Source organism: Pagrus major, chromosome 8 (genome assembly GCF_040436345.1).
Source record: "Pagrus major chromosome 8, Pma_NU_1.0".
In the NCBI taxonomy this organism is placed as follows: domain Eukaryota; kingdom Metazoa; phylum Chordata; class Actinopteri; order Spariformes; family Sparidae; genus Pagrus; species Pagrus major.
In genome coordinates, this window is record NC_133222.1 from 11,478,535 (window position 1) to 11,498,763 (window position 20,229).

The 20,229-nt window shown below is 42.0% G+C and overlaps 1 protein-coding gene across 1 annotated transcript; it reads left to right on the forward strand.

The window, feature by feature from the left end:
• Nucleotides 1–3,211: 3,211 nt before the first annotated feature.
• Nucleotides 3,212–20,226, forward strand: tbc1d2b (TBC1 domain family, member 2B). Its single transcript, XM_073472460.1, has 13 exons — nucleotides 3,212–3,570; nucleotides 4,303–4,453; nucleotides 6,746–6,923; nucleotides 8,601–8,752; nucleotides 8,900–9,135; nucleotides 11,472–11,897; nucleotides 11,994–12,104; nucleotides 12,302–12,495; nucleotides 13,802–14,296; nucleotides 14,385–14,502; nucleotides 14,691–14,876; nucleotides 16,522–16,643; nucleotides 17,302–20,226. The coding sequence occupies exons 1-13, from the start codon at nucleotides 3,229–3,231 to the stop codon at nucleotides 17,495–17,497; spliced, it is 2,907 nt and encodes a 968-aa protein (XP_073328561.1). The 5' UTR covers nucleotides 3,212–3,228; the 3' UTR covers nucleotides 17,498–20,226.
• Nucleotides 20,227–20,229: the final 3 nt, after the last annotated feature.

Sequence of the window (20,229 nt, forward strand, 5' to 3'; positions counted from 1 at the left end):
CTGTTACTGGTGCGTGGACAACGTAGAGATGTATTTTATCGAAAGTAGCCATGAGATAAATGGGTAGTTATGAAAGGAAGGAAGCAGAGGCAAAGTTGCCAGACATACGGCTGGCTAAAATCTTCTATCAGTCTTGTGACGCACCCACAGTGTGGGGGGGAATGTGGGTCTTTAAAAAGGTCACAAGTCAGTTGATGTCTGTAAAATGTCATCGCAGAGAAATCGAATTGCTTTCGTGCACACTTTCCTTTTAACCTGAGAAAGTCCATCCAACAGAAGTCAACCATAAGTGTACTAAAATAGTAATCATGTAACTTGTAGCAAAACACAAGCTGCACATTTATCACAGGTGGTTCTGTAATTTTACTATATTGCCATTATTTAAAACAAATAGCAGAAGACCAGTCACCTTCAGGCAACAGCATCTACAGACTTTTTTGACTTGCATGGCCCTAAGTGGGGTATACCTTCGCCAAGGCCCAACAGTCCACTTTAATTCAATCAAGCCTAGTCCAATATCAACTTGATGGCCATTGCTCTAAATTTTAAACTACCCATAAATGCTCAAACCATAATTTAAGCTCACCAGGATCCACATTAAATTGTACTCATCTTGATTTATTTCATCAAGATCCATGCATTATTCTCTGAGAAATTAACGAAAATGTCAAAAAAACAAACAAACCACAACAACAACAACAACAAATTTTTTTTTATCTCTCATGGTAAAGAAAGTGAGAAAAAGTTCCTGGATCTGTCCCCTTATCTGGATCTACACCGTAAGTTTCTGGGGTCTATTCTGGGCCAAGACCCATCCTCCATCTAAGTTTCACGTAAATCCGTTCAGTAGTTTTTGTGAAATCCTGCTTACAAACCAACCAACCAACCATCAACTGGACACAGGCGAAAACATAACCTCCGAATAATAAAACCCATTTATTCTTGTAGTTGTATTTCTTGTAGTTCTGACATAAACTTTTGAAATATCTCATAAAGGAAAGTCCAAACATGGTTCAAACTAAGTCCCACCTCTGACCACGCATATAGCCAATCAGAGATGAGGAAAATGGGGTGGCACATGGGGTGGCAAATCGAAATTTTAGGGGGCTGGGTCACCTCCTGGTTACATCCCTGTCTAAAGGACCCACATGCATCGCGTCATGGCACGCTCAGGTCTACAAACGTCCATCAACACAAAGCGACTGAACAATTTGTTCCGTAATCCAACAGGCTGAACTCTGTTCTGTCACAGACCTTTGTTCTACTGTATGAGTCACAGTGTGCATGTCAACAAAACAGATGTAGACTAGATTGATTTATTGATTAATGCAGCCTACTGTAGCTCCTGCAAAGACCAGAGAGAATAACTAATTTAATATTCTTAAGTGCTGCACTGTGTTTCATGTGCTGATCTTGTATTCCAGGATTTCCACTGTTTTATTCCCTACTGCATAATGTGATGTAGATGTTGTAGTCCAATTTTATAATTTTCACTTTACTGCATTTATTTGTGGTTGTATCACTTTGCAGGTTAGGATTTTACACTCAACATGAAGAGACACTATGATTATTATTGTTGTACAACAGCTCTCTTTCCGCTCAGTGACAAGTTAATCAGATATTAGAAAGTTCTGGAGAATTTTCTCAATCTGTTCTGGAGAATTTAATCTTTAAATTGATCTGAAAGCATGTGAAGCTCCAGGCAGCGGCAGAATGTCTCTACTACTGAAGTAGTATTTGACTTGAATTTTTCCACTTTTTAGTCAAAATGTTGTACGTTTTACTCAACAACATTATCAAATTAAGATTTCACGTCTGAAACCTATGACCAGTTTGTAATATGTGAACATATTTACAGATTAAACTACACAAAATCACATCAGCTAGCTACAATGAAGTTAACATTATATTATCAAGCATCAACAGTGATAATCAATTATTACAACGAGATTATATTGATTGAACCCTTTGTGCCTGAAAATAACTACTTTTGATACATTAAGTTGGGCCTGTGTTTTTATGCTAATAGACAACACTTTTACTTCAGTGAGATTTAAACTGGCCTACAAGACTTTTTATTTGTTTTATATAGTTTTTTTATAAAGTGGTATTGCTGCTAATACCTAAGCAAATGATCAGAACACTTCTGAGATTATATTAAAGCTGCCACCTACCTGCACTACTGCCCTTTAAACATTATTAATTTATGTGCATCGTCAGCATACAGTATAAACTTTACCTGTGTTTGTTTTGTGTATAGTTCTTATATTAATCATAAATATTGCTTGTTGGGTTTATTTTTTTGTGGTGTTTTGTTTATAGCTTATTAGTTTTTATAATTTATGGCTCTTGCACTGCTGGGGAAAAGCAGAAAGAACAATATAAACAGTATAAATAGGAAACCAAAACTCCAAAGATATTTACACAATTGCGCATTGACGAAGATATTTACATTGTACCACATTTAGATAAGGGGCCCCTGTGCAAATATGTGCTGCTGGGCCTCAGATGACTGTGCATACAACATCTACAAGGCACATGTTTTATCTGCCACATATACATACAATAGAATATATATACATACAATATAATATATAATAATGTATAAAATATATGTATGTATATGTGGCAGATAAAACATCTGTTGTATTCACAGTCAGTGGGGGCCCAACAGCACATTTTTGCACTGGGGCCCCTTATTTAAATGTATGTAGTGTTTATATTGTTCTGACTGCTTTTTTTCTTACTTATTTATTTTTTTTATTCTTTCTACTTTATTTATTATTACTGTTTTAATTGATGCTCTCTATTTTTGCTATCCCCTTCACTGCTGCAATAATGCAAATCTTCCAGTAATGGCATTTATAAAGGATTATTTTATCATGTGATTATGTCTCCCTAACAATTTTAAGGAATTTGTATTTTCCTTTAGATCTCCAATTACTGTGGCTATATGAACATTATTCATATATTTCCACATGTCTTGAACGTAAGATCATAACTTCTCTTCGACTCCTGCCAGCAGCCTCCCATGCGTGACAGCTGGAGGATGCACATCTGGTCGAACAGCGCCACGCAGCGGTGCCGCCGCCGCCTCTTCCACCACGTCACCCGTCGAAAATAAACTACACTTCCCATGCTCCCCCTGGGCAGGAGGCAGGCAGTCATGTGGATGGAAACAGGAGTGGGCATCCGCTGCGCTGCACGAAGAAGAAAGTTCGAGGAAAGATGCACGAAGAGGAGGATGGCAGCGAAGCAAGGTCCTGCACAGCCTCCCGGGTGGTGGTGTCCAGGTCTGTGGATGTGGCCGAGGTCGAGGGGGCGAAGGAGCAGGCCTCCAAGCTGTGCGGGTACCTGAACAAACTGTCCGGCAAGGGGCCTCTGAGGGGGTACAAGCCGCGGTGGTTCGTGTATGATCCGAGGAAGTGTTATTTGTATTACTTCAAGACTCCCCAAGATGCGCTGCCGCTCGGCCACATCGAGATCGGCGACGCGTGCTTCAGCTACGACGTGGAGGGGGAAGAGGGGCAGTTTGAGATCCGCACGGCCGGGAAGGAGTTCCTCCTCAAGGTAGGAACTTTTCTGCATGTGTAGCACAGATCTGACTTGTCATTTGTCACTTCCTATGCCATTGTGGAAAGGCAGACACACCCATTCTGACTCCAACAGCTTTGATTTTGTCGGACGAGCAGCTCTTTCTGCTGACAGAGAAACGATCTGACAACTTTCAAGAACATCTGGCTCCAAAAAAATCTACAAGTGAATCATGTTTTCTGGACACATGATCAGCTGATTGCATCAGACACACTGCCCAGCCCCGTGTTTACATCTGGAGATGCATGTAACTGTGATTTACGCACACAGTGAGCTCATCAGCCCTCATGACAGCTGTGTGCTTTTCTAGAGAGGGGTCACAGCATCTCATGTGATGCTGCTGATGGGTGATGCCATGTCATATGACTGTGACGGGGTCCAGTGCCAACACAGGTGCCTCTGGTTTTCACTCAGCCTGGCCGCCTGCTCGCTCAAGTCTGCATCACTCTCAGCAGATGGAGTGAATAGTTAATACCAAACAGCTTGCACAGGCCCCGAGGCTGGAACTGAGACTGAAACCAGCGTCTGCCCTCATTCACATGACAGATCGGAATAGTAACCTGTTATTTTTAAAGCGCCGTTGAACTCTTTCATATGTTTTATTTTTAATTCCACAGCTGCAGTCATATTCCTCACCCATTAATAGTGCTGTTTCACTTGTCCTTTCTGAATAAAATGATTGATATGTGTGTGTATTTGTGTCTCCAGGCCCCCAGCAGGCAGGTGATGCATTACTGGCTGCAGCAGTTACAGCAGAAACGTTGGGAGTACAGCAACACACGAGGCTCCGGTCAGAGAGACAGCTGGAGCTCGCCGACCCTGGCGTACCCTCCCAGCGGCCTCGTAGGCAAAGACAATGGTAGGCGGGTACACGCGCATGATAACGCAGTGTGAACACTCGTTCTCACTGCGTCACATCCAGGCACCGGCTGAGAGTCAACACTTAATGTCTGATGGGTTAATGTTTGCTCAGGTTGGGTTATTTTGTTGCCAGTTTCCTGTAGAAACGGGCTGCGTCAGAGTCGAGCGTGCCTTAAATGAGATATCGATAAAGGGGAATGAAAGAAAGGATTCTACTTTATCAGGGTGTGTTTTATGTTAATGCACTCTTATTGTGTAGACCGCTCGCTGTTTTCAAGATACAAGCGTATCATGGCAGAATAAATGCAGCTCCACAGCATTTACAGTACAAACAGGAGGATGTGTCTATTAATATCGTTACCGTTAGCTTTATACATCAGCATGACGCTGCTCACATTCCAGGTGTTGACCCTCGTGAAGTCAGACAGGGGAGTCACCTGGTTTGACTGGAGGGGAAGTTGAGTAAAAGTGATATAATGATAATGACTCATTATTTGGATAGCTGTTTCGTGATGAGCTGTGACATTGATCAGCTGTCACCCTCAGAATCATAATTATTATCTTTAAACTGTCTGAAAAATAAGAGGCGTAACACATCCATACTTGTAGCTAATATGAAACTTTGAGTTTCAGATCAATGCAAGTACCACAAACTTAATGTTTCTGACACGGGACTGAAAGTACAATAATCCAGTCAGATCTTAGGTAAAGGACACATTTTTATCCAGTGGTGAATTTGAGGGCATCATTAGGAATGTGGTGAAGGAGGCATGTTGTTGTTTATTTTGTGGCCAGGTCTCTCTCTCGTAAAAGAAACCGTGATCTCATCGGGACTTCCTGGTTAAAATAAAGGTGAAATAAAAAAAAGAATTGCTTGGCAGAAAACCATGTAAAAGTAGTTATTTATGAACCTTACTTGGACGTGGAAATGAGCTTATCTCTAAGCGAGATCGGGACTTGACAAGTGATTGTCGTGCTGGTTATGTACTGCAGTTTGTGAACTTTGCATAAGCTTGTCTTGGCTTTGGCTTTGTTTGTTGACCCACGATATAGTCCACTGAATAAGTGAATGTTTACCGTCACTGTGACTCGTCTTCCAAAGAGTTTGATCAACGACTTTTTATTATGACTCAAATGTAAGCGCACCGTTGGAAACGATCTTAACACCATAAACCTAAGAACAACTGGTCTTTGAGTCTGCTTTCAGTCAAAGGAAACTAATTACTATACTAGTTATGACTGTTGTGGCCGAGCGAAGTGTTGAAGGCCACACGCCTCTTCCTCTTCCTATCACAATAACATACAGAAGTTTTTTTTTTTATTGTTGGTGGTGTATGTCTATCATAAAATGGCACAAATACCTTTGACATCAGTGTATATCAATACCGATATAGAGGTATTTACTAAATACTTGATTTTGTCAACATTGGTCAGCTTCATACAACCAACAAATCATCTCAAAATCACAGGTCCTACAAAAAGTAACTGTCTAATAGTAGATATATACATATCCAAGTGCTTGAAAGTACTCATATATCCTGTTTTCATATCCTGTTTATTTCTGACGTCCTTGACCCTTGAAAAACAACAAGGCCTTCCAGTAATCTCACTTTAACTAGAATTTAGTAGCCTCTAGCTGTGAAGACCTTAAATGTTTCATGTTGCTCTTTCTACACGGCTAGTGAAAGATTAACATGACTCAGCTCAGCTTCACATTAAAACCAAGGTAATAGCTACTGACTGCTGTGACATGAGCCACCCTTATTCTGCCGTGTTAATTCAAGCTTTCACAGGTTCAGAGAGGATAAAAGGATTTGTTTTTCCTTTTTCTGAATATGTCAAAGAGTTGAACGGATTAACAGAGCAGAGGTAGTCTTATCATTGTGATACTTGAACAACAACTAAATATGTAACAACAACTATGTGTTGGTGGCCACAGGTATCCCCCTCCATGTGTGGCACCATAATTGTGGAGCTGCGAGGCTTTTTTATATAAACAAATGTTCCCACACTGTCCCAGCGAATTTCATCGAAGGGGAAGATTTATATTTAACATGCTGGGCACAGAAATGCTGCGCAGTGTATTTTCTGATGGTGAGAGAGCTGCTCGTGTAACCACAGACTTCCACCCTGCTGTAAAAGGCGGCCTGGGTAACTCGAAATATTGCTTCATTTTACTCTGGAATCCACTCAGAGACATTACAGTCTCATTTCCTCAACAAACAATTGAATCTGCAAAACAGAAGTGGTGATATGACTCTTCCTTTTATTGTTATGTTTTTACTCTCAGATGCGTTTGTCTTCGAGAAGCTAAGTGACAGCATGGAGAAAGTCCGCAGCGACTTGACAGCCGTGGAGACGGAGACAGATGGCGGGGGAATGGTGGGGATCCAGTCAGCCAGAGGGCCTTCGGCTGCGTCCACAAACCCCCTCAACTTCTCCCTCAGAAACTTCGGTACAGAACTCAGGTAAGCCTGATGATGTCAAGTCCCTGCCAAACAGGCACAACTCGTTTGAGCTGCGATGAGGAAAGAAAACACCTCCTCACTTCTTCCTGAGGTTGGTGGCAGCAGGGGAAATGGTTGCATCCACAGATGGCTAGTCGCTCTAGTTTGTGGCCACAAACAGTTCCCCCTTCTTGGCCATAACAACACATCTATTCAAATGTTGCAACGCACTGACATCCAAAAAATGTGATATGGTTTGGAATTTGCTTTGTATCTGCAGGAAGGAGAGGTCACTGATAAAGGTGCACAGGAATCTAGGAGGATTGGAGCTGCTGATAGCATGTCTCCACACCCATGTGCTCTACTTTTTGTGATAAGGGTGTTTTGGGATGTTTGGTTGTTTGCTGACATTTTTGTCTCAATACTGGTGCAGGATGATTCTTATGAACTAAAATAGAGGCTAGTCTAAGATGTTATCTGTAAGATGTTGTTTTTTTGTGTTTAAATCTATAAGTTAAAGGAGACATATTATACTCATTTTCAGGTTCATACATGTATTTTGGGTCATACTAGAATAGGTTTACATGCTTTTGTGCTAAAAAACACATCAGTTTTCTCATACTGTCCTTTGCTGCAGCTCTGTATTCCCCCTCTGTCTGATACGCTCTCTTTTAGCTCCTGTCTCTTTAAGGCCCCTCTCCTGAATACCCAGTCTGCTCTGATTGGTCAGCTCACACACGCCTGAGCCAGCACTGCTAACAACAACAGACCAGCTGTGCTAAATCAATTCTTACATGCCAAACTAGCCACTAAGCAGAAATGATGCAAATGTTTGACTATGTGACGTAGTGTGATGTCACAAAGTCACAGAATTAAAGGCGGGACTACTGACGAGGCGTTTCAGGAGCAGTGTTTTCTGTGGGAGAGAGGAGCTTCTGTTGGTGCGGACTTTGACCTTTTGAACTGTCAAATCTTTTACATGTATGATACGTCTCCTTTAAGCACTATATTATAACTCATGATCAGAGCAGAAGCAGCTGATGCTCAAGAATGTTAACACCAGAAATGCGATGTTAGAAGATGGTTTTGGTCGCAGTTATGCTCATAAAGCGTGAGTTAACCAGTTATGGGGGGGCGGCTATAGACAGCCGCTCTGATTAAAATGGAAGCGTGTCTGATCTGTCAGAAGAAAGTCGCTGAAACATGTCCAAGTGGTAGACGAGGTGTGAAGGTGTCAACTTCATTGTGCTGCACAGAAATAGTTGTGTATTTGCAGCGATCTCACATTCAGAAGTGTGAGAAACACAAATATAAAGGCTTGTTGTCAGACACGACCCTGTTAGTTTTATGTGCAAGATAAAGTGCAAGGCTTCCATTTGTTATTTTCAGATTATTGATTGATTTTACAGAGACACTTTCCTCCCATGGAGTGAAACCTGGACATACTGACGCTGTAGAGCTGTATTGTGTATCTCTTTTTACTTCTATACGGCTGCAGGTCTGTTGCCCAGAGGCTGTAAACACCACAACAAAGGCCGTTTGTGCTAATGGTGTTATTTACAAAATAGCAGAACATGAGGCTTCCCTGCAGTTTGTCCTCGATCCCTGTGGATTTTAAAAAAGCTTTCACATAGTAGCAGCCACTGAATGTCCAGTCTTGGTCTTACTCACCCTTTTGTCTGGTTTCTGTTCTGTCAGGAACTCCATGTCTTATCTGCGGACGGGGAGAGGAGGCGAGAACAGACGCAGTGTGTTTTACACTAGCAACAGCAGCGCAGAGGATTGGGAGCTGGTGGATGCTCCACCCAAGGACTTCCCTGAACACAAACCTCATCCAGACACACACAGGCGTACGTCCATTGCTTCACTCATTTGCTCAGTGCTGTGACCAATGGACAAACAATGAATGTTTCCATCTGCTTTAATCTCCTGAGTCTATTTCATACTTCATTGTTGTTCAAAACACCAAAGAGTAATGCAGTTCTCCTCTCTCTCAGATTCCTTCGGGTCAGCGTTCGACTTTGTGCGCAACCCATCGCGGCCTAAGAGACCTTTGCTTCGAGACATGATGGGCTCTGGAAGGTTCGGGCGCAACAGTGCAGAAAACGTCCCAGCGGAGTGTAATGGCAGCAAACCTTTGGAGATGCAGCTTCGCCTCCAGAGCCAACAGGAAGAGCTAGGCCGCATGCAGCAGGAAGACGCCAAGCTCAGAGAAGAGCTGGCCGGTCAGAAGGTACAGAGATCCCACTCTCATTATTCCACAAAATGTAATAGCATTTTAAAGAGTATGAGCTAATGCTTACAATCATTTTGATTTTGTGTATCGCTTAAAGATAGTATTTATAGCTTTTAATTTACATTTCAGTGTTATTTCAGTGTCTTGCTAAAAGAGGAAAGACAGGAAGGTAACGAGTACTTCATAACTGTATTTTTTTTGTGGCTGATACCGATATTAGGAAGTAAAAAAATATATATATATACATGCAGAATAATACGAAAATACACATTTTTCTGTCCACAATGACATCAGTGCTCTGAAACAGTAAACTTCACAGGGAATTCGATGATTGAAGTTGACCACAAAGCATCTTTTTCTACATTATGTTCTGTAAATGTATCAGACACCATCATTAGGTCGACATTTAAATGTGCCCGGTACTTTGTTTCATGACTAAATGCCTGCAAATCTAATGACATTCTCAGCATTACAAATGCTTGCATGCTACACTAAAATTGTGAACATACTAAACATTATTCTTGTATAACATCAGCGTGTTCCTGTTGTCATTGTGACTGTGTTAGCATGCTGGCATTAAAATTTAGTTTAAAGCACAGCTGTGACTAAGTGCAGCCACACAGAGATGTACTCTCAGTTTTTTAATTGGATTATTACCCCTTGGTATTGTTATCATGAGTAAATTAGACCAACCTCATTTTTGCCATTCTTATTCCTACTTTTATTACTTTGGTGTTGTTCCATGTGCATTTATCTTTTATACCAAATATTCTTCTGTCAGCCTTATCGTTCATTACGCCATTTGTCTTGGCTAAAGACTCATTGAGACTTGATAAAGAGCAGCTTTTCTTCTGTTTGATGCCTTAAAAGTCCTGTCTGATAGTCATCTTACCAGTGTTCTTGTTTACAATAATTGCAATATTTAAAAATGGATGTAGCAAAGACTTGATGCTTTTCGCAGTTTACTGCAAAGCACTATGACTGACTTCATAAAGTGTGATTTGTCCAGAGTAGGGGATAAACCAAGCTGACTGGACTGCTTTTATTTTCATTTTAAGTCAGCGTAGGCCTGGGGTTGTGGTGCCTGACTGGTGTAACCATGATGCTCTAATACAGGAAGACAGTGAATGATTAGTCACGCTTAAGCAAGAAACAAGGAAACAGCAGTTCTCCTTACAACAATCACAGCTGTGTCGTTCCTTCCCACTACTCTCTGTTCTTGTTTTAGTGTTTTGGGACCAGTCGATTGGTCACAACGGCTGCAACGCTAGTCGGATGAATGTATAATGTATGTGTGTATTCTTCCCCTGTCAAGTATTTCACTGCCAGCTCCAACTTTAACAGGAATTTACTGAGTAACTGAGTCAGCTGGCTGCTCTGCGTAACTGCTGTAGGAAATATTCTGTCACTCCTGACTCCTGTTCAGGTCAGGCCAGGCAGACTGAAGCCAACATTGTATTGTTAATGATACTGATTTGCTGTATGTCCTCCAGGTAATGTTGGGCCTAGACTGAATTTGATAATCACATTATGCCCATACTCTATTAAAGGGTAAGTGCATGCAAATGGCAAACGATATTTTCCCACAAGCTGTCTCTTGGTTTTTGCGCTGACAAAGTTTCATTATTACATTTCCAGAAGGGTGATGTTTCTCTGTGGACGTTTTTTCAGCACTTCCTACCTTTTGTTAGAAAAATTTGCCAAAGAAAACTGTAACTTCTACTGCTTGTTGTGTCTGCATGACCATGTGCATGTGGTGCATCATGTGTGAGCCAAGTGTTTGCACACTGCAGCAGACTTAATGAAATACACAGCTATGATAAACTTTCGTTATTGAATTTCACGCTCTATAATTACATGAAAATGGTTAACAGGGCATAGTGGTGTTACATGTTGCTGCTTGGGTCAGCATGACTGTGGCCTCTGTCAAACAGTGTGAACTGGCACGGTACTTTAAGGAAGATTATTCAGCGGATGTGGTTAGCCACTCAGATCCTGACGCATCCTGATGCATGCAGTTAGTACATAATGTTGTAAATAATAGCCACACCCAATATGAGTTTTTGCAGTGTGAATTGGTGCTGGGTATGATGTTGGGTGGTCTTTGTTTAAGTTCAGGTGGTGCACCTCTGCTATCAAACACTGAGGGACACCCTGATGAGGTTTACTGACAGAAAAGTTTGTACAAAAGGAGTGCAAATTTGTGACTTCACCCCAAAAGGATACAAAATTAACTTTGAATCCATCAAATCGAATGAGGCAGCTACATTTAAAGCGTGATCATGACCCTGCAAGACCACGAGTGACTAAAAAAACCCTCTTTACTCAACCAGGAACTGGTGAGACTTCTGCAGCAGACTCTGAGAACCTCCCAGTGCGACAGGCAGCCAGTGCAACGTCCACCCCCGGATCCAGACTCCTCTGTGGCTGCAGACCAGACTCAAAGTCCAGCAGTGACCCAGGAAGAGATCGCTCAGTTGGAGGCCCTGCTTCAGGAGAGAGATGGACAGATCCAGTCCATGTGCGGCCACATGGAGCGTCTCGCCTTGGAGAAGGACAGTCTGCAACAAGAGCTGAAGGGCCTGAAAATAAAGGTGGGGGAGATAAACGACCAACTGGGGATGCTGATGGAGACCATCCAGGCCAAGGATGAGGTCATCATCAAGCTGTCACAGGAGAGCTCCGAGCAGAGCGGCAATCCAAATGATCCTGGTTCACCATCTCCTAACAAAGACCAGCAGGAAGTGGACATCCTCAAGGTACAGACGGAAACACTTATGTTATTATGAGAAAACTGGAAGCACTTATTCTGGTTGAATTTGTAACTAACTGAACACATGTTTCTCCAATTTCAGGACAGTCTTCAAGGCTACAAATCCCAGAACAAGTTCCTAAACAAAGAGATCCTGGAGCTGACAGTGTTACGCAGAAATGCAGAGAGTAGAGAGAAGGCGATGGAAGCAAAGGTACGAGCATGTGTTGGTCGGTTAACGGTGCATTACTCTGATAATAGAAACAGGAAGTCTGAGTAGCTTTCAGGGGAAGTCCAGTATTGACCTCAGCGGGTGCCCTCTAAACCTAAAGTGCCAAGTCGGAACAATGAATATCAAACTCTAATCCTGCTGTTGTTAATGCTAACGTAATTCTGCTGTCTCTGCTGCAGTATACGGCCCTGGAGGCCAAGCTGTGTCAGGTGGAGAGTAAGTATCTGGTGCTGCTTCAAGAAGTGAAGACCCCGGTGTGTTCGTCAGAGCAGAGCCCAGCCCGCGAGGTCATCTCCAGATTATTAGAGGATGCACTGCAGGCAGAGAGCCCCGACCAGCAGGAGCAACACATCTTTAAACCAAACATTGTCAGGTACGGACTGAGCCTTCATGAACAGGCTCAATTCACAGTACAACCTGATCTGCTTTCACATCTCTATTATAGACTAAATGAATGAATAAACTTGTGCTTTCTCTTCTAACTTTCTTCTACTCTCCCCTCCATCCATATGCCGGTCCATGCTGTGGTTACCCGTTGTGCAAAGCAATACTCATACTATGTTTTTACTCCGTAAGAAAAGGAGACAAATTCAGTGTGTCCTGTCTTGCTTGTGGCTCTCAGACAACCAGAAAGCGACAGCAGCGCCAACAATTAGAGATCGACCGATATCTCTTTTTTTAGAGCCGAGGCCGACGCTGATTATTAGTAATCAAGGAGACAGATAACTGATACTTGGAGCCGACGTGCACATGCAGTAAAATAAAAAATCGTTTTGTCAGAATTTAGAATAACCAGTGACGGAGTGTAACTGACTGTTTCCTCAAATATAATTTTAGGTTACAGTTTCTTGCATATTTCCATTTTCTGCTTCTTCACACTTCCTCTCCACTGCAATTATTTGACACATTTAGTTACCGGTAACTTTGCAGACTCTGATTGTTCAGTGTTGATACCCTATTATTCATGACGTGTGACCAATAAGAGGGTGTTGTGGGCGGGACAGCGAGTGAGACAGAGTGATGACTACAGACAGACAGAGGATACTGCATCAGAGCCAAAGTATTGCATTTTTAAAGTGACTCAGTTTACCGACAATTGCACACAAAAAAACACAGACATGGATTATCTTAAAAATGCTGAATATCGTGCTGGATCATTTGCCACATGGAAATGCGAGAGGGGAGGAAGTTGAAAAGTTTTCTGTTTCCGCTTAGTGTTGCAACAATTACGCAGCATTTAACATTTATACAAGTTTTGGAAAGATAACGACTAAATCTAGATCATATCACATCATGTCACAAAGAGAAGTTTCCAGCACAGCTATATGCAAGTAGAAAACAATCCACAACAGTGTCAGTCCTTTAGTAACAAAGGCCTAAAGTTCTTTGTAGACATGGCAGTCCTCATGTTACCTCAGTAGCCTTAATAGACCTTAATCCGATGTAGTCACCAGACCTGTCTTACATTCACTAACGGCTGCATTTCATTTTTCTTAACGGGAAAAACTAGATCGAGTGCGAGTTCATGCATGTCCTCTGTCATAATGTGTTGTTATGTTGGTAATCCATAAGTGATCGAGAGCTGAAGTGATGCTGGTATCCCTAAAAATGTTTATAACTTTTGGAATGACTTGATCATGACTGATGACGTTTCTTCTCTGCCTTTGGTTTAATGTCAGTGAGTACGACGTGTTCGGCTTCAAGACTGTCCCAGAGGAGGAGGAAGAGGAGGAGAAGCTGATTGCGAAGGTGAGAGCTCTGGAGCTGAAGTCCCTATCCATGACAGATCAGGAGGTGTCCGTCGGGGTGAAGTGGGAGAACTACCTAGCCAGCACCATGAACAGAGACCTGGTGCGATCCCCTGAGCTCAAGGCCCTGATTCGCTGCGGTGTTCCCCACGAGCACCGCTCCCAGGTGTGGCGCTGGTGTGTCTCCTTCCACGTCAAAAAGTTTCGGGACCAACTGGCGCCCGACTATTACGAGACCTTACTAAACGTGGCCCGGGACAAGCCCAACCCGGCCTCGAAGCAGATCGAACTGGACTTGCTGCGCACTTTGCCCAACAACAAGCACTACGCCTCCCCGAGTGCAGGTGGCATCCAGAAACTCAGGAACGTCCTGATGGCTTTCTCCTGGAGGAATCCAGATATCGGCTACTGCCAGGGACTGAACAGGTACGGGACAATTTCTGGCATCTTCCTTTTTCTTTCTCTTCTGTTAGACCTTGTAACCATTACATTTTATTGCGTGTAACTTCCTCAGGCTGGCAGCTATTGCCCTGCTCTATCTGGACCAAGAGGACGCCTTCTGGAGCCTCATAGCCATCGTGGAGGTCTTCATGCCGAGAGACTATTACACCAAGACTCTGCTCGGCTCACAGGTAAACAAGCTCAAAGGATGTACGTGTCTTACGAGGACACAGGCTTCTGTGGTGTCAGCAATGTCGTAGTCACGTGACTGAGGACGCTGCTCGTGAGTAATCAAAGAAAGAATGCAGCACTGTAAACAGCGCTGGTTGTTTTCTCTCTCTCTGCTGGATTTGACCTCATGTTGGTTGTGTCTGTGCAGGTTGACCAGCGTGTGTTCAGGGACCTGATGTTTGAGAAGCTGCCCCGGCTTCACGCCCACTTTGAGCAGCACAAGGTGGACTTCTCCCTCATCACCTTCAACTGGTTCCTGGTGGTGTTTGTGGACAGTGTGGTGAGCGACATCCTCTTCAAGATCTGGGATGCCTTTCTCTACGAAGGGCCGAAGGTAAGAGGCAGAGGAGAAAGTGAAACTATGGTCCCTCTGATCTTACAGAGACAGATATATGTCCTGACATGTTCACAGAGCTCTAGAAGACCTTTGAAAATTGTGATGTGGCCATTCAGTCAGCTGAGTGAATTTCTGCTTTGTTAGCCTCACAAGGTGGAGTCAGAGCTACACATAGTTAAAGCCCGTCTATTTATTATGTGTTCTTGTCAAAGCATTTTGAATAAAATGGCCACTGGAGAGAATAACCAATATGTAATAATCCTGCAACTCTGCAGTTCTTCTTCAGGTCCACAGAGCCTTTTAGCTTTTTCTTTTTAGCTTTGCTTTAGCTTGTTGTTTTTGTTTTGAAGCCCACAAGCTGGGCTGTTATAAACCTCATTTCCAGCAGCAGGGGAAGCTGTTTTCAGCAAAAAGCTCTCATAAACTCACTATATACTACCTGCACAGCACCAATTGTCGGATGTACAAAGTTAGCAATCTTTTGTTGAAGAAGGAAAGGAAAAAAAAACAACTAGCCAGCTGAGACTGATATATGTTATTCAGACGAATACACAAACAAAAGGAGTGTCAATATTGGACCTGCTAATGTTGCTCGATGTGCAAATAGCCAATTGTTTGCTAACATGTTCGCTAGAAGTTTTTAAACAGTAATGTATTAAAACTAGATGGTATTAGCGTGTAACAGAAAAATCAATTCATGCAGTATTAAACCTGCTATAACTGAGTTTTGGCCACCAGGGGGCAGAAGGAATAACACTGACTTACTGATGTTCTCAGTCATCCAGGTCATGGTAAATCTAGGTGCTGTATCGTAGGCAACTGGACTTGTTTCAGTTTCTTGAAGATGTTTCACCTCTCATCCAAGAGGCTTCTTCAGTTCTAACTACCTCTAACGACTCTGAAACTCAGAGCTCACGTGTCCTTAACGACTCTGTGAGGTCACACCCAGACAGAGTTTAAAAGCCTGCAACTCCTCTCAGCCAGTCAGAACTGAACTCTTCAAGAAACTGAAACAAGTCCAGTTGCCTACGACACAGCACCTAGAGAAACACTGACTTACCGTGTCATCGCTGTTCAAATTATCATGGCTAACTTGTTGGCAAACAGTTTGCAATTCACACCCAACAGTAGCGTTCATTTGTCCTGTTTACAATCACTGATGAATGTGAGTCCTACATTCACTCTCCTTTTTAGTATTTGGTGCCATCTCCTGAGGGGAAACAGCTGGTTATTTAGCTCCTAAATCATCCACTTTGTTCACCAGCTGGTCGCTAACTTTGTCCATCTGTTTGTTGCAGGGCATGTAGTGTACAGTGTAAAGACAGCAGGCTGCTGTGGCTGATATCAGCACAATCAGAGCGGTGTGAGGGAAAACCAAAACATCGAGTCAAAAGCTACTATAAAGCTCGGGTTTAGGGTGTTTGTGGTGGGAATCATACTTTAGTTCAACACTAATATCAGCTGTTAACTCAGTAAATAACTGAACATCATCTGAACATACTGTGCTGTATGTTGTGCCCACACATTCATCTAAAAGTGACATGTTTTCAGTCGTGTAATGTGGCCTCGCATGTCAGATTGACGATATGCGCTGTGCGGTATGTGAGGCAGATTTCACGCCTTTGATCATTTTTCTCCACAGATCATATTTCGCTTCGCCCTCGCTCTCTTCAAGTACAAAGAGGAAGAGTTTTTGAAGTTGCAGGACTCCACCACCATCTTTAAATATCTCCGATACTTCACACGCACCATCCTGGACTCGAGGTACAGTGACTGACAGTTTGTAAATGTTTACTGACAGCAACAATTAGTTCTGGTATTCGCCATCACGTATATAAGCACAGTATGATCAAACATCTCTGAGGACAGTGTGTCTGCAGTGATAAGAAGCGAGATAATCAACCCTGAATAGCTGATCGTGTCGTCTTGCTGTGTGGCAGGCTGGTGTAAACAAACAGGTCATCTCTGAGTTCTGCATTTGTAGACATGGCAACCAGGGATATTTTTCAGTACGGATAATTACCCGCCTCTCATAGCCGATACTGATGAGATAAAAAAATAATTTCACATTTTTTGTATTTTTCCCTTTTTTATTTATTCATACTATTCATACTACTAATCATCATACAAATAAAATAAAATACTTTAATTGTATATTATTATAAGAACCTGAAACATTACCCCTACCCCCGACGATAATATTGTCTATTGCAATATTTGGGCGGGACAATTTTGGATATCACCCAAGCCTAGAGTCCACCTTGAGTAAAACCAGTCACATTGCATTCTCTTGCATAACAATAAGGTCGAGTTAATGTGTTGTGGCTTCAACCACAGCCCTTCATATAACCAGAGCATGCAGAACAATATAAAACCATCCCAGACTGACAGAACTGTCTGTTTGTCCTTTTCTTTCTTCCAGGAAGCTGATGAACATCGCTTTTGGGGACATGAACCCGTTCCCCATGCGGCAAATCCAGAACCGCCGCTCCTTCCACCTGGAGAAAGTGCGCCTGGAGCTGACGGAGCTGGAGGCGATCAGACAGACCTTCCTGAGGGAGAGGGAGACGACTCAGGAAGGACGGAGCTTCGTCAGCGATGATGAGGAGGATAACTGACCGTAGCCTTGTCACGTTTCCCGGCCTTGTGGCTGAAGTATGAAGACGTAGACATTCATCACCACAGCGGTGATGTGCTGCAGCTTGTAAAGGGATTTTTTTTTCCTAAAGGATTGTTGGAGTTCAGATCAGAGCTGGAACAATCAACTTTCTATCGAGCGTATTCGCATCAAAAGACCAAAACATTACAGCCGATCAGGCTTTCTATCAGTATTCCTGCCACTTTTTTTTTTTGTAAACGCCTTACTTGTTGTATGCTCATGTGTTTATGTGACAGCACGCTTTGTTCATGGCTCTTCAACCTTCAGTGCCAAGCTACACTCTCGCAGTCCGAATCAGTATTTTCCAAAACATGGCTGTGATCTTTTAATAGTCTGCGATTTTATACCTTTTTAAGGACTGATTGTATTTTTTTACTCTTGTTTTTTTTTTTCCTTTCCTCTCTCTCCCCCAGTTCTTTCCTTAAATGTCTTAAAATTCTTTACCTAAACCTTTATATATATATATATATATATTTTCGATATTGCCACTCAACAACACATCTTATGGGTTTGACCTTGTGTCTCATGATGCACTTGAATCACTTATGCTGAAATTCAAATTTTGCTGAAACTTAAAAATTAAGTCTTAGAGCCGTCTGATCACTACGTCGCCCTAAATTGTACATATCGTTCCTTACTCTTCATATGGTCAAGTTATTTTTATACCACTTAATTACTTCAAAATTAACTATTTTGTCTATTTTGCACCGACAATTTACTTAAAGGAAATGAAAATTCAGTCAATATCGACTCACCCTCATGCAGATGGAAAGTCGGGTGAAGTTTCGTGGTCCACAAAATATTTCTGGAGCTTCACAACAGCGTAATCCAAGTCTACGGAAGCCCCAAGAGCCCATATTGATTTGAAAAGACGTTATTTTCACACTAGACGCGCTGTCGAGCTTGTGCCCTTCAGATGGGATGGGATGCATGCTAACGCTTTTAGCTTAACAGCTAAAGTGAAGATGTCAGCTAAATTAACATCTTTCAAGTCAATTTGGGATGTGTGGAGCCATTTTATGTTGTCCCCATCTATTTCAGTTGTTTAGGAAGCCTCAGAAATATTTTGTGGACTACAAAACTTCACCAGACTTTCCATCCTCATGGGGGTGAGTAGATAATGAATTCATTTTCATTTTTGGGGGAACTTGTCCTTTAAACTAAAAACGTTGTCCAAAGGCCATTGGCTTTGTCAGGAGAGATTATTACAGTAATTGGCTTTGACAGACATTGATCATTACAGATTACTTCACTAGCGTAATATTTTTAGCTTAAGCAACATGGACGCTAATCTTCCTGGGGTCCTAAACACAGCAACAAAAAATACAAATAAAATCTTGTTGTATTAATAAGACAAAAAAAAAAAAAAAACGCTGTATAAGCCAAACAATCAAGTATCTGACAGTTTTTGTTATGACGGTTTTATTTTTTTGCCCTTGAAGTACCCCTGCCTACAAGTGCTGCTCTTGAGTGTTTTTTTTTTAGTCATGCTCTTGATTTAAGGTGTTTAAAGGGTTCAGTTTCCTCTGACTGAAACCTGGTTTGAAAGTTGTACAGTACATGCAGAATGCTGGCATCACTTTTTCTGAGCCCTGTCCGAAAATGCTGATTGTATTTGCATCCATTGTCCTCCGAGTGGCAGTATAACATTTGTCTAACCCAGTGTTTACACCAGTTCACAGGTACCCTCCACACATTATGAAGTTTATTATGCTGGATTTCAGCTTTGGATGACGTGGCTGTGAAGTCGGTCTGTCAACATTATTATTTTTTTTTTGTGCAAAAATGAAAATACAATTTGTAATCAATGAGGGAAGTATTTCAGGAGGTTGCTAAACATGTGGAGCAACATCTGTCTGTCTTCCACGTCCAGGTACTTAAAGACGACAGTTTACTCTTTTTAGCATTTTGATCTCTATTACACCTGTTTTTAAATTTCGACTGTGTAGCAAACCAGAACAAAAAAGTTAATGTTCCACATGTCAAAACTCGTTTCTCTTGTATGCTGATTTATTGTTTACAGTTTAACTTTTAATATCCTTTTAATTGTATTTCACTTTGAGCTGTTTACAGATCTGACGACCTTCTCTCTGCCACAGTATTGTCAGCCGTAGCATCAACCTTAACTTTCCTTTGTGGTGAACACATGAAGTTGTGGACAAATGGCAGAATCGTTGTCGTTTTGACGATGGAAATGTAAAAAAAGAGACTGTGGAAGCAGACGTTTGATTAGCTTTTCTTCATGAGAGCAGGCCTCGCGTGAGATCACAATTTTCAGCCTCGATCTGTTTAAGATTTAAAAAAAAAAAAAAGTTTCTTTAGGTTTTGTCAAAGGGCTCATACAGTAGGTTTTCAGTGTATACTCTTTAATAATCTATTCTTCGGCTGGTTTGCTGTCAGTTTGATTTTCACGTTGAATAAGCTACATTTAATTTGTTATCACCCTCTCCTTCATTTCTTTCTTTTGCTTTTTCCCAGCAACGTATTGCACAAGATGACTTCAGAATATTATCGGGCACTTCACCTTTTTTGTATGTCAGTCTCTGTGGTATAATGTTCAATGTTAACCTGTATCCACTTACTGATGAAAAGTGCCACGCTTCTATGTTACTGCAACGAGCACACGCCACTGTATGCTTTTGTAAACACCAGTTAAAAGACAAATTCAATAAACAACGGCTGACCGAGTTT